Raw genomic sequence first — 12,965 nt, 5'->3', positions numbered from 1 at the left:
ATTCGGTTCCAAGGCTTGCAGTCAGCTAGTTAACTCTTGAAACACTCTGCCAGTAATATGTTCCGTATGGACACAAGAGCCTTGGAATATGTATAATCATTTGATAATTCTTCCCTTAAACTTTGGGGACAATGGGAGGTTATTCTCAGAAAAAAAGGATTTCAGGGGAAGGACTGGGTTCCAGTCATGGGTAACAAGGCCGACAAATTTTACCCCTTTGTGTTCCCCAAATTACTCTATAGCCTTCCCACACTGCCTCAACAAGGCTGCTTGGTAGGTTCAGCTACCAGAAGGCAGTTCTTGATTGAATACGATGTTCTATTCCAGAATAAAATGAAATATTATAGACTGAACAAGAACAGGAAAGCAACCAGCAAAAGGACAGACATATAAAAACAAAATAAAGAGCTCTAAAGGGAGATGTGGTAGTGATGAATAGAATATAACAACCTGAACCTTTTTTTTTAACCCTGAAACTGATCTCTTGAGCATCATATACAATCCTTCACCAGCTGATGGGAGAAAACAGTAGAGATTTAGAAAAGAATAGAGATTCTTTAATAGACATGAGGGATTTATTCTCCATGTCACTTAGCACTAGCAAAGCATCACAGAAGCAGAGGGAAAGGGTTCTGAAAAAGCCATGTTGTGGTTTTACAAGCAGCAGCAGCTCATCCCTCACAGGTATCCCTGTCACCGAATGGGAAATTCCTCACCTTCCCCACTGCCGGTGGGTACATCCAAGCTCATGCAGCAACATCTCTCTTTCACAGAATTGTTTTATTGGAATCATTGGCGGAGTTTAATGAACTGAGAGAACAATGGCAATGCTGGGGCATTCATCACAGTGCCTTTCAGATGCAATAGAGACCACCTAATTCAGAGCAAATAACTTTCTGTCCTTGTCACACACACACACAAAGAAGCCCCAATATACCTAATATTAAGGGTGATTACAACACTGGCAATTTACCTAATAAGAAAGGAAATATTAGAATCCTTTATTAAACCCATACATGTTTTTAAGGTGCTCACTAAAGGCAGAGAAACCAAGAATCTCTGCTAGACCAAACACCCAACTGGAAGAGGAATCACACCTGGAGACTAGCTCTCCATACTGCCCTTTGCATTGCTCTTTCCACTCCCGCATTGCTCTTTCCACTCCCGGGGAGTACATAGGATCTTGGGTAAGTGTTTCTGGAAGCATTAGCCTAAAATTTTCAGAGGAACCTGGAGGAAGTTAAATCTTCCAACTGAGGGGCAGTGCATTGAAAGATGTGAGCATCAACAGGTGTATGCATTTGCTAAAGAGACCACTCAGCTATTCAGTAGCAATCAGCTCCTGAGAGGCATGAACATTAGGAGTGGCGGGAGGACCATAACCCAATGGTTCCCTATAAATAACTCTTTAATTGGAATAGAAAGAGAAACAAATGGTAGAAAAAGTTTCTCTGCTTTAGGAGAAGGTCCTGAAGGGCTTGCTTTCTTTGAAAGCTTCACAGTAAGAAGCCTAACAGCATGACCGAGATTGTCCAGCTGAGGATCTTCCCAAAAGCTCATAAAACAGGGAGAAAATGATACAATTTCTGAAAGGAAATCAGATGAGCTCTTTCAAGGTTAGCAGAGGTTATCTCTTTCTTCTTGTATTATTCTTTAAAATATCCAAAATAGGCCAGGAGTGGTGGCCAGGCTCACACCTGTAATTCCAGCACTTTGGGAGGCCAAGGCGGGCATTCACCTGAGGTCAGGAGTTGAAGACCTGGCCGACATGGTGAAAACCTATCTCTACTAAAAATGCAAAAATTAACCGGGCATGGTCTCGGGAGGCTGAGGCAGGAGAATCTCTTGAACCCAGGTGGCAGAGGTTGCAGTGAGCCGAGATCATGCCATTGCATTCCAGCCTGGGTGACAGGAGCAAGACTTCGTCTCAAAAAAAAAAAAATCCAAAATAAAAATGCATGTCACAAAAAGATATAAATACTTTCTAAACCTTTCAAAAGATGCTCAAGTTCATTCAGAATCAAAGAAATATACATTCGAGCACTGAAATATTGAAATGCACATTTAATCACTGAAATACACTATTACTTTTTACTATTAGATTAGCAAATGTTTATTTAAAAAAAAAACTGGTGCTACTCAGTGTTGGCCAGGGTGTGGAGAAGCAAACACACTCATGAGCCATTGATGGGACTGTAAGCGGGTACAACCCTGTTGGCAAGCAGTCTGGCAATCAGTGATGTCTGTTTCCTCTGACTCGGCAATTCTACTTTGTAGAAATTGTCCTACATTACTATATAGGCAAAAACATGTGTACATGTAAGACTGCCCATTCTAGCTTAGTTCATAATAGCAAGAGACTAGAAACAACCTTAAGGCCCATCAAGAAAAGACTGGTTAAATACGTTTTGGTGCATTCATGCAATGAACTACCATATAAACAAATAAAAGAACATGTTTTGTCTATATATAATAGTGCAGAACAATATCCAAGTTATATGTAGTAAGTGGGGGGAAAAGCCAGGTACAAAAGGGAACATACGGTATGTCCCTCCTTGTACTTAGAAAAGCAGAAGCCAGATATGGTGGCTCATGCCTATAATCCCAGCCCTTTGGGAGGCTGAGGCAGGAGGATTGCTTGAGCCCAAGAGTTCAAGAGGAGCCTGGGCAATGTGGTGAAACCCTGTTTCTACAAAAACTACAAAAATTAGCTGGGCTTGGTGGCATGTGCCTATAGTCTCAGCTACAGGGGAGGCTGAGGTGGGAAGATTACTTGAGCCCAGGAGGTTGAGGCTGCAGTCAGCTCTGATGGTGGCACTGCACTTTGGCCTGGGTGGCTGGGTGACAGAGCAAGACCTTGCCTCAAAGCAAAATGAAAACCAAAAGAAACAGTTGTTGACGTTAATGTAGATAATAGATAAATGTTCTGCAGGGCTACTCCAGCAACCATTCATAGTAGTTGCCTCTGGGGAGATGGAGTCTGTATATCCTTTTATATTTTTTTATTTAAGGCTAGTTACTTTAAAAACATAGTAAAAGGCCAAGGCAGATGGATCATGAGGTCAAGAGATTGAGACCATCCTGGCCAACAGGGTGAAACCCCATCTCTACTAAAAATACAAAAAAAAAAAAAAAAAAGACTTAGCTGGGTGTGGTGGTGTGCACCTGTAGTTCCAGCTTCTGAGGAGGCTGAGATAGGAGAATCGCTTGAACCCAGGAGGCGGAGGCTGCAGTGAGCTGAGATTGTGCCACTGCACTCCAGCCTGGGTGACAGAGAGAGACGCCATTAAAAAAAAAAAAAGGAAGAAATTGGAAAAAGAATCATTTCCTCACTCTTTTTTGTTTTTTTTATTTTTGCTCCCACTCCACCAGGACTTTTCTTCACTCTTAGAATCCTAACAAAATAATATTGAACCAGAGGAAAACTTTAAGTAAATACAGTGCTCTCACAGGATGGAGAATTCTTGTTAATTGACTTTTCTAGCTATTCAACATTAAACCAGAAAATCCATGTAACTTCAATCTTTGTTAGGAATATTATAAACTTTCTGAGTTTCCCCTTCTGCCTAGGTAAGCCCTTTCCCGAGAGTATGTCATCTTTCTTGGTGCACCTTGCAGTGTCTTATGCTCATGATTGTAAACACCACTTTTCATGATGGGAGATGAACCTAAACTAATTCTGGGTGGTATCTTTTAAGAGTTTTGTTGCTGTTCAGCATATAGAAATGAAATGTTAAAAAAAAAAAAAAACTTCAGTGTGATAAGAATTCTAGTTAGATGAATTTCAGCTACAGTCGTCTCTAGGCATATGGAAGAGACTGGTTTCAGAACCTCTCCCTGTTCCTCCCACACTCTCCCCCGTACCAAAATCTGTGCATACTCAAGTCCCACAGTCAACCCTGGAAAATCCACATCTACTCGGGTTTTTCATCCTGTGAATACTGTATTTCACTGAAAAAATCCCCATATAAGTAGACCTGTGCTGCTGAAGCGCCAACTGTTGTTCAAGGGTCAGCTGTAACCGAACCTCCAGCTAAGTAAAATCACGTAACTGTAAGTGCAGCTAAATTCAAGCCCATCTTTGGAACTGGCACTGAGTTAGACACAAGATGAACAAAGATATAGAAGTTATTAATGTAAATTTCCACAAATTACCATCTTGAAGGGGTAATAAGGATTTATATAAGCTCACATGTTTGCAACAACTTGAAAATGATATCAAAGTCATAGTAGGTTATTTTAGGTAAGTCAATCCTTTAAACATACTCTATTATACCTTCCAAATAGGCCATAATATTTTGAGAGTCATCTAACGGAGTGTAATTTGAGCATAATTTGTTAATCACTTTTCAGAAAATATGTAATATTTTATATTCACTTATATTGATTAGGTATCTGCCGTTCTATGAGACTGTGATAGTTTAACAGGATTTCCAAGAAGGACTCGTCTTACGCTGGGACATAAACCATAAATAAAAGTGCTCTTAATGTCATTGGAAGATTCAGTACTATTTTATAATATAAAATACAACATCAACTATAAATGTGATATTGTAAAGATAGAAACAACCTCTTGAGAGCAAAAAATCTTACAGGCTATGGGCACTATGGAAGCCAAGGTGCTCAGAACATCTGAAAAAATAATGAAGTTTAAAGTTTCTTGATTCTTTCTTAAAGCGTCCAGCATAGGGACTAACATACAGTAGTAGCCTCTCAATAAATGTTAACCAAATGTAGTGTACATGTTAAATAATACATGCCTCTTGAATGAAGAAAAAATATGCCACGTCAGAGATTTTTTTCCCCAGCTTAAATGCCTAAATTGCATGAATCAAAAAAGAGCTGTTGATCGAATTCCCAAAGGAAAGGAGCTCATGTTTTGCTCATGGGTGCACAATTAACATCCATACATAATAGTCAATCCATTTCCCAAGCTGGTGGTAATCAAGATCCAGGATTGAATCTAACATAAAATCATCTAAAAGCAAAGAAGCTCTGACATCATTTTGTACCGCTGTATTATACTAGAACTTATTTTTAAAAACAAAATTAAGAATTCCTACCCGAACAAGTTTTTCTGAATCCCCTCTCCATTTGCTGACAATGGTGGAAGCAGAAATGTTAAAGAAGGTTGTTTTACATTCAGTGGCCACAGCTTTGGCCAGTAAAGTCTTTCCTGTACCTAGAGAGAGACACGTAAAAGATGAGCAAGCATTTCAACTCCACCAGCTCCATCCCCCTGCTTACAGACAGAAGTCAGTCTCACACAAGAGGAAGGAAGTGGCTGCTCAGCTCTCATGTACCCCAGTCCTGAAGAGAGGACAGAAGGAGCAACTCATCCTCTGCACACACGCTTAACACTGACATCAAAATAGGAAGCTGTGTTTACCTGGAGGGCCATACAGCAGTAGTCCTTTCCAGGGGGAAAGAATTCCTGTAAACAACTGGGGATACTGTGGAAACAAGGAACAAGGATGAGGTTCGGTGCTGACACATCAGCCTGCATATTCTCAGCACAGACAACCCAGGAAAGCTGAAGCAAAAGCAGCGCAGCTCTAAGATTACGGCTCCCTTTTTCGCTCAAGGTCATCTGCCTCTGACCTAAATAAACAGGTCTTATTCATCCCAATTTTATTTTCACCCTCGATTAGAATGCCTGACTTAATTTTTGTGGCTTTTTAAAAGAGCAATTTGTTAAGGAAAAGAAAGGTATATGTAGGTTCTCTTCCTCTCTGTTATAACAGTTACTTTTTACATGCATAACATCATTTTCCCCAGACATCTATATGCAGAGCGTTTGGCAATCTTTTGAATGGTGTAAAGCAGGTATGAATTTTAAAATACATACTAGAACCAACTAATAGAGGTTTACTCGAATAAAGTACAGAGCTATGGGGAAAGCTGTTTTAGAAGTTGGGAGTATTCAGGGGCAAATGTGTCAAGAGACACTAACACATGACAGGACACTAACAAGAGACTGGACATGCATAGCCTTCAGTAAGTCTCTCCTATTATTTCAAATTCAAACAATCTGGGGAAGATGGGTGGGAAGGGTTGGTAGAGAACGGGGGAGAGGGGTGTGGCAAGGAATGTAAGTAAAATTACAACTAGCTATCAGTTTCTTGCTAATCCTGATGTCAAATCTCAACACATGGAGTTTGTAATGCCATAGAGAGAACAAATCCAGAGAATTTCAATGAGATATTCTATCCTTTCTAAATGTTTTATGCTATAGTTCCACTTAGAGGAAAAGGTGAGTAAATTTCCATTAATTCTGAACACCAGTGTATTTCTTACCCCTAAGTCTGAACACAGAAAGAAAGAGGGGGGAAAGAGAATCCAAATGTATTGATTTTGTCTTTTTAGAGGAAAGCATCCAAAAATCAGGGACCATGTGGGCTCAGTGGTAAGACTAAATAGGTTATTCAATAAAATAAATGAATAATCCCGACAGCAGGAGATTACAGAAAATGGCCACAAATTATCTGTCGCTCCTTACATCAAGAAATAGAGCCTATTTCTCCAACATTTTAATCTGGGCCTGGCCTTGTGACTTGGTCAGCAGGACTGTAGCAAATGTAAGAGACTTGAAAATACAAGGCTGGCAAATATAAAAAATAAAAGAGGCAGGCTTGTGAATTAGAACTTGCCCTTTCTTGACTCTTTCTGGGAACCCACTGCCACCATGTGAGCAGGAGTGGGCTTTCCTGTTAGAGGATGAGAGGCCACATGGAGAGACACCTTAGCTGTACTGCTTGTCCCAGACTTTTCACTCTTTCCATCTTTTGCAGCTACTCTGGCTGATGGCTCAGACATGTGATTAAGCCCAGCCGATACCACCATGTGGAAAAAGAGATGAGCCAGCCCAGCTGAGCCCAGACCCAACTGCCTACCCACAGAATTACAAACAAATAAGTTGTTGTCTGAAGGCACTAAGTTGTGGGGTGGTCTGTTATTAACAGAAGCTAAGTTATCACTTACATCCTCATCACCCTATTTGTAAATCAAACATGGAGAGTATTGTTTTTCTATTTTTCTCCCCAGTTTGAGAACTGCACAGAGATTTGTCAATAGTAAGTAATGAGTGCAACAGGCTGGCTTTGCTGATCACTGCCCTGCAAGGGGCTGTTCAGTCTTCACAACCATCCAGAAGCAAAGGCCCCAGATGCTCCTGGGGGATAGGTGGGGAGGATAAAGGAAGGATCTGTGGAAACAAAGTGAGAGATTCTCCTCTACTAGAGGCATTTCTACAACAATAAGTATACTTTTAAGGGAGTGGGCTAATTTGAATCAATCTGACAAATCATGTATACTGTAGAGTCTTAGATCTTAAAGTTTTCACTTAGCTCACACACCTGTCTTGAACTAATATGTAACGTGGTTTTAAACAATCTAGAAAGGACCAGGCTTTGGTGCTCCAGGGTTGAGAAAGTGTTGTGACACAGGCAAAAAGTTAACGTGTGGACAGAAAATCATCCTGCCCTTCCCTTCCTGATAGGTGTGTGACATACAGCTTGTCCAATGGATATCGAACAGAAATAAACCCCAAGAGGCTTCCCGTGCTTACCCGTATAGGATACACAACAGCTTCTTTGACTAACTGCTTGGCTGCATCAAGTCCAATAATGTCATTCCACTTTATGTTTGGATTATGGAGATAAATGTCCTGCAATGCACATTTGATCATTTTGTTAAAACTGATGTTTTCCTCTATAGCTGTAATAAACTTGGGAGCAGCAGAATACTTGACTTACAATAGGATATAAAGTACTGGTGATAAAAACTGTTCATATTAGATATATATACACGTATATACATTGTAATTTTGGGTTAGTTCACCAAAGGCATGCCATGAAAATATTCAATGATTTTCCCGAAAAAAAAACATTGATAACACAGCATGGCACTTTCCGGGGAGCAAAAAAAACCTCCTAACAACGGACTCTAGCTGTCTTCAGTCAATAGCAAACCATGTTGATTTATAACCAAAATTGAAGAAACTACAGAATATGCCTTCAAATTACATTCACTTTTACTGTGAAACATAGTTTCTAGCCAGCACCTGGCCTTGCTCTTGTTCCCTGATCTCACAAACACTTTCTTAATTTGTTGCATAAAAGAGATAATGCTCCTCTGAAACCAATTTCTGTTTTTTCCCTAGCGATCATTCCTTACTTCCAGCAGGAGCAATTGCTTCTACCAAATTCAAGGAAGCCCACAACCAAGCGAAAGTGCAGTTTTTCCCACTTTTCCCTGTGGCAAGCATCTAGCATAATCAATTAAGGTAGCTCTTACTGATAACTAATTTAGTTTCCAAACTTCAATTTCAGCAGACACCTCTGAGCAGTCACTAAGGGGCCTTTCTCAGTAGGAGCTGTTTCAGGCAAACTGAATATCTAGAAGGTTTAAGGGGAAAAAAAAAAAAACAACCCTTCTTTCCAAAGTCATTCTGAGTGACTATAGAAAAAAAACCTGGAAACTACTGTTATATTTACATAATTTTTTTTTTTAGACAGAGTCTTGCTCTGTCACCAGGCTGGAGTGCAGTGGCACCATCTCAGCTCACTGCAACCTCCGCCTCCCAGGTTCAAGCAATTCTCCTGCCTCAGCCTCCCAAGTAGCTAGGACTACAGGTGCACGCCACCACAGCCAGCTAATTTTTGTATTTTTAACGGAGACAGGGTTTCACCATGTTGGCCAGGATGATCTTGATCTCCTGACCTCATGATCCACCTTCCTCAGCCTCCCAAAGTGCTTGGATTACAGGTGTGAGCCACCATGCCCAGCCATAATTTTTAATAAGTAATATATGCACATGGTCCAAAAATATGAATACATTTTTTTGAGATGGAGTCTTACTCTGTCATCATGCTGGAGTGCAGTGGCATGATCTCGGCTCACTGCAACCTCCACCTCCCAGGCTCAAGCAATTCTCCTGCCTCAGCCTCCCAAGTAACTGGGGTTACAGGCGTGTGCCACCATGCTTAGCTAGTTTTTGTATTTTTGGTAGAGATGGGGTTTCACCACGCTGGCCAGGATGGTCTCGATCTCCTGACCTTGTGATCCACCCACTTTGGCCTCCCAAAGTGCTGGGATTACAGGCATGAGCCACCATGCCCAGCCTAAATAATTTTTTAAATGCTGGTGAAATGTTTGTGCCTACTCCTGCTCCCTACCCATCCAGTTCCCTCCACCATAAGTGTTTCACATTTATTTTTAATTTTTCTTAAAACAAGGTCTCGCTCTGTAGCCCAGGCTGGAGGGCAGTGGCATGATCACCACTCACTTGGGCCTCAACCTCCTGGGCTCAAGCAATCCTCCCACCTCCGCCTCCCAAGAAGGCACAAATCACTATGTCCAGCTAATTTTTTCATTTTTGGTAGAGATGAGGTCCCACTATGTTGCCTAGGCTGGTCTCAAACTCCTGGACTCAAGTGATCCTTCTGCCTTGACCTCCTAAAGTGCTGAGATTGAGATTACAGGTGTGAGTGAGCCACTGCGCCCAGCCAACTTTCACTTTTATTAGAGACAGTTTTTTGTTTTTGTTTTTGTTTTGAGATGGAGTCTCACTCTGTCACCTAGTCTGCAATATAGCAAACTCTGACTCACAGGTTCAAGCAATTCTCATGCCTTAGCCTCCCAGGTAGCTGAGACTATCGGCACACACCACCACACCCAGCTAATTTTTTGCATTTTCAATAGAGATGGGGTTTTGCCATGTTGGCCAGGCTGGTCTCAAACTCTTGGCCTCAAGTGATCCACCCGCCTCAGTCTTCCAAAGTGTTAGCATTTCAGGCGCAAGCCACTACACCTGGTCTAGAGAAAGTATTTATACAAGTGCTTTGGTCTTGCACAATACGTATAATCCATTCTTGGGTGGAATGACAGAGAAAGGACTGAGTCTTCCTCACTCTGTCTTTAGAGCCTGGATCTACTGGAGGCCCACCAGCCACTCACATTCTTATTACCACCCTTCCTTAGGGAAATCTTGGCACCCAAGGAAGATTCACTTTCCTAGGTATTCCAGGCATCCACAGATAACAGAAGTATTTCCTGCCCTCTTCTAAAGTTGAGTTTCACAAGGCAATGTTTAATTTCCTGACAGTTTCTTCTTATATCAATCCAAAGTTAACAGTCAGAATTCAACAGGACTACCTCATGAGGTGGCAAGCGCTCCGTCAGTGTAAGCAGGGTTTCTACCTTCCATGCTACTATAGAAAGGATTCCAGATGGAGTCATCTCAGGCCACTTTCCCTCTACAGTTCTATCCTCATGGTCATGTTACCCTTTAGCAAAGATGGTAATAAGATTATTGATTTGGGTTGGTACAAAAAATACTTGCTCCGCTCTCTTATGCATCCGTTACTGTAGCCTGGCTCAGTCCCTCATCCCTCTCACTGGTCAAAACCTCATAGCTGGTCTCCCCATCTCCTTTTCTTTGCTATTCATTCACCTCAGTATCATAGACCAAGCTATCCACAAACACATGGGATCATCCCATTCTCTAATGGATGCCTTTCTAAGGTCCCACCTTCTACAGGCATGTCCCCAGCCCTGGGTACTGCTCATGGAGCCCTTCCTCCAGAACCCTGACTCTCTCCACCCATTCCCCACCATTCTCTGCTTCTTAGATGGCCAATGGGAAATGTGCACAAGCTGCAATTTCTCATGGATGTGCCTATGCCCAGGATGCCTCCCAGCCTCCCTCTTCCACTTTTTCTCTTAGCGATTTCCTATCTTCTTTCTTAACACTTTCTCCACCCCTGCCTCCTTTATGCTCTCAAAGCAAACCTTGCCCGTGGGAGGAGACACTCCTGAGGGCCAGGGCTGCTCTGACTCGTTCGCCTTTGTGTCTCTAGCCCACAGCACACACCTGACACATAAGAAACAACTGCTGAGCTGAACAGAGACAGCTTAAGAGCCCTTAGCTTCTTAGAGGAGCTGTGAATTTTGGGGATCATTTTAAACACCCCTCTGAGCCTGCCTAGGTTTCAGTCTTCAATTAAATATGAAGCATTAGAAATTAGAAAAATATCCTATAACTCAGGAATCTATTTCCCAGGAACTTGCCCAATGTCACACAGCTAGCAAGAGAAGGATCTAGAAATCAAATGCAGGTCAGCTAATTCCAAAGCCTATTCTTCACTGCCTGCTGATTCCACAGTGCAAGCTGGAAAAGCCAGTAGTCTGGATGGTAAAGTCTTTCCTGCTAATCGTGTTCTTCATGGAAATTTTCGATGATGATATCATCAGACTCCCAACGTCTCTATTTCTAGGCTCTGACTTTTTAAACCAGATGCAGACATACTCTTTTCTTCTTTAAGAGGCTTTCTTTCCTTGACTCTTGGCTCTGCTATAAAACCTTTCACCTGTCCCTTCATTCCTAAGGCTTTTCTCTCTCGGTTTTCTTGGCCTCTATCATGAGATGGTGGGCTTTTTATATTGTAATTTTATGATTCTATAATTTATTTATCATGCATTATTGTGCCTCTAAACAATATGAGTGCCTTTGCAAGTGGGGGCACTTTATAAATAAATGATCATATTTATTGTTATTAATAAAAGAAGCAGCCCACAAAGCTCCAGAAGCCCCAGCCCGTCTCTGTAAATTTGTGAATTGAGTATCAGGATCTTACCCGGCTCACTACTGCTGCCAATTCTCGCATCTCACTGTTCATGCCAATAAATGCACTCAGAGGTTTCAGTAGTCGTTCCTGATGAGAGGAGCAGAAAGGCTCACATTACAATATTGCTCCATAATTTAGGAAGAAACCCCGGGCACGTAAGGGTCTCGGTGAAACAAACGATGGCAGGTGGCTCTGGCCTTTGACTTGACCTCAAGGTTTACTCAAAATTGTATTTCCGGAGTTCATCTGGATGTTGGCAATTTGAAAGATGAATGTCACATCTTCGCCACTTACTGAGGGGTCTGGGTTATGGTCGAAGGTGTTCAAGGCAAGTTCACTGGTCGCTCCCCTGATGGCATCTGTGAGCAGCCCTTGGAAGTCAATGATTTGGCCCTGAAAGAGAGGAATGGTTATTTATGCCCTGAGAACGTAAGAGAAAACTCTTCTTAATAACTCATTCTCATTAAACCAAGACACATTTATATACCCTGGTAAACAGAGCAAACTTAAAGTTACGCTTTAAAAAGAACCAGCACTAGTGTTAAACAAGATGATTTCCTCAAGTTGGAGCACCCTAAAAAATTGTAAGTACATTTTTCAGAATGAAGTGGCTTTGAATAAAAATTCATGAGTATTTCTCAGTTCCTGACACAGACCATCTGCTTCCTTGTATGTTGGCTTCCCCTGTATGGTCTCATCCTTTTAAAACGTTACACATGCAGAAAGAACTCATTGGCACAACAGTAACAAGTTGCTGTCTATAGAGTATAATGCGTGCTCCCCACTCTGTTGAGTGCTGGGTACAAAATAAGTGTGCAACGTTCTTTGTGAGGACTATTTCTTTTTTGTTATTTTTAAAATTTTTAACAAAAATTTTATTTTTTATTTGTGTAAATTTATGGGGTACAAATGTAATAAATTTACATTTCCACCAACAACGTATAAGTTCCCTTTTCTCCATATCCTGTGAGGATTATTTCTAATCCTTTTTTTTTTTTTCTTTAAGAGACAGACATGATCTCACTCTGTTGTGCAGTGGTACAATCGTAGCTCACCGCAGCCTTAAACTTCCAAGCTCAAGGGATCCTCCCACCTCAGCCTCCCAAAGAGCTGGGACTACAGGTGTGCACCACCACTCTCCACTGATTTTTAAAAATTTTTTTGTAGAAATGGGATCTCATTATGTTGTCCAGGCTAGTCTCCAACTCCTGACCTCAAGTTATCCTCCCACCTTAGCCTCCCAAAGGGCTGGGATTACAGGTGTGAGCCAGCATGCCTGGCCTTTTCTAATTCTTATAAAACTTCTGCTAGTCAGGAGTGACACCTGGCTTCACAGAT

General features: G+C 41.6%; 1 protein-coding gene across 8 annotated transcripts in view; it reads right to left on the bottom strand.

Annotated features, from left to right (window-relative positions):
• The window catches only part of KATNAL2 (katanin catalytic subunit A1 like 2), a 113,006-nt gene that overhangs the window by 23,989 nt on the left and 76,052 nt on the right, over window positions 1–12,965 (bottom strand). For all 8 annotated transcript variants that reach the window (XM_054244161.2, XM_078348088.1, XM_078348089.1 and 5 more), the window contains 5 exons: window positions 11,922–12,020; window positions 11,637–11,714; window positions 7,568–7,666; window positions 5,390–5,453; window positions 5,064–5,182 (listed from right to left, as the gene is read on the bottom strand). In XM_054244161.2, coding sequence (XP_054100136.2) covers window positions 5,064–5,182; window positions 5,390–5,453; window positions 7,568–7,666; window positions 11,637–11,714; window positions 11,922–12,020 — 459 coding nt within the window. The remainder of the gene's footprint in view (window positions 1–5,063; window positions 5,183–5,389; window positions 5,454–7,567; window positions 7,667–11,636; window positions 11,715–11,921; window positions 12,021–12,965) is intronic.

Source organism: Callithrix jacchus, chromosome 13 (genome assembly GCF_049354715.1).
Source record: "Callithrix jacchus isolate 240 chromosome 13, calJac240_pri, whole genome shotgun sequence".
NCBI classification, from domain to species: domain Eukaryota; kingdom Metazoa; phylum Chordata; class Mammalia; order Primates; family Cebidae; genus Callithrix; species Callithrix jacchus.
This window is presented reverse-complemented; position numbering and strand designations above follow the sequence as displayed.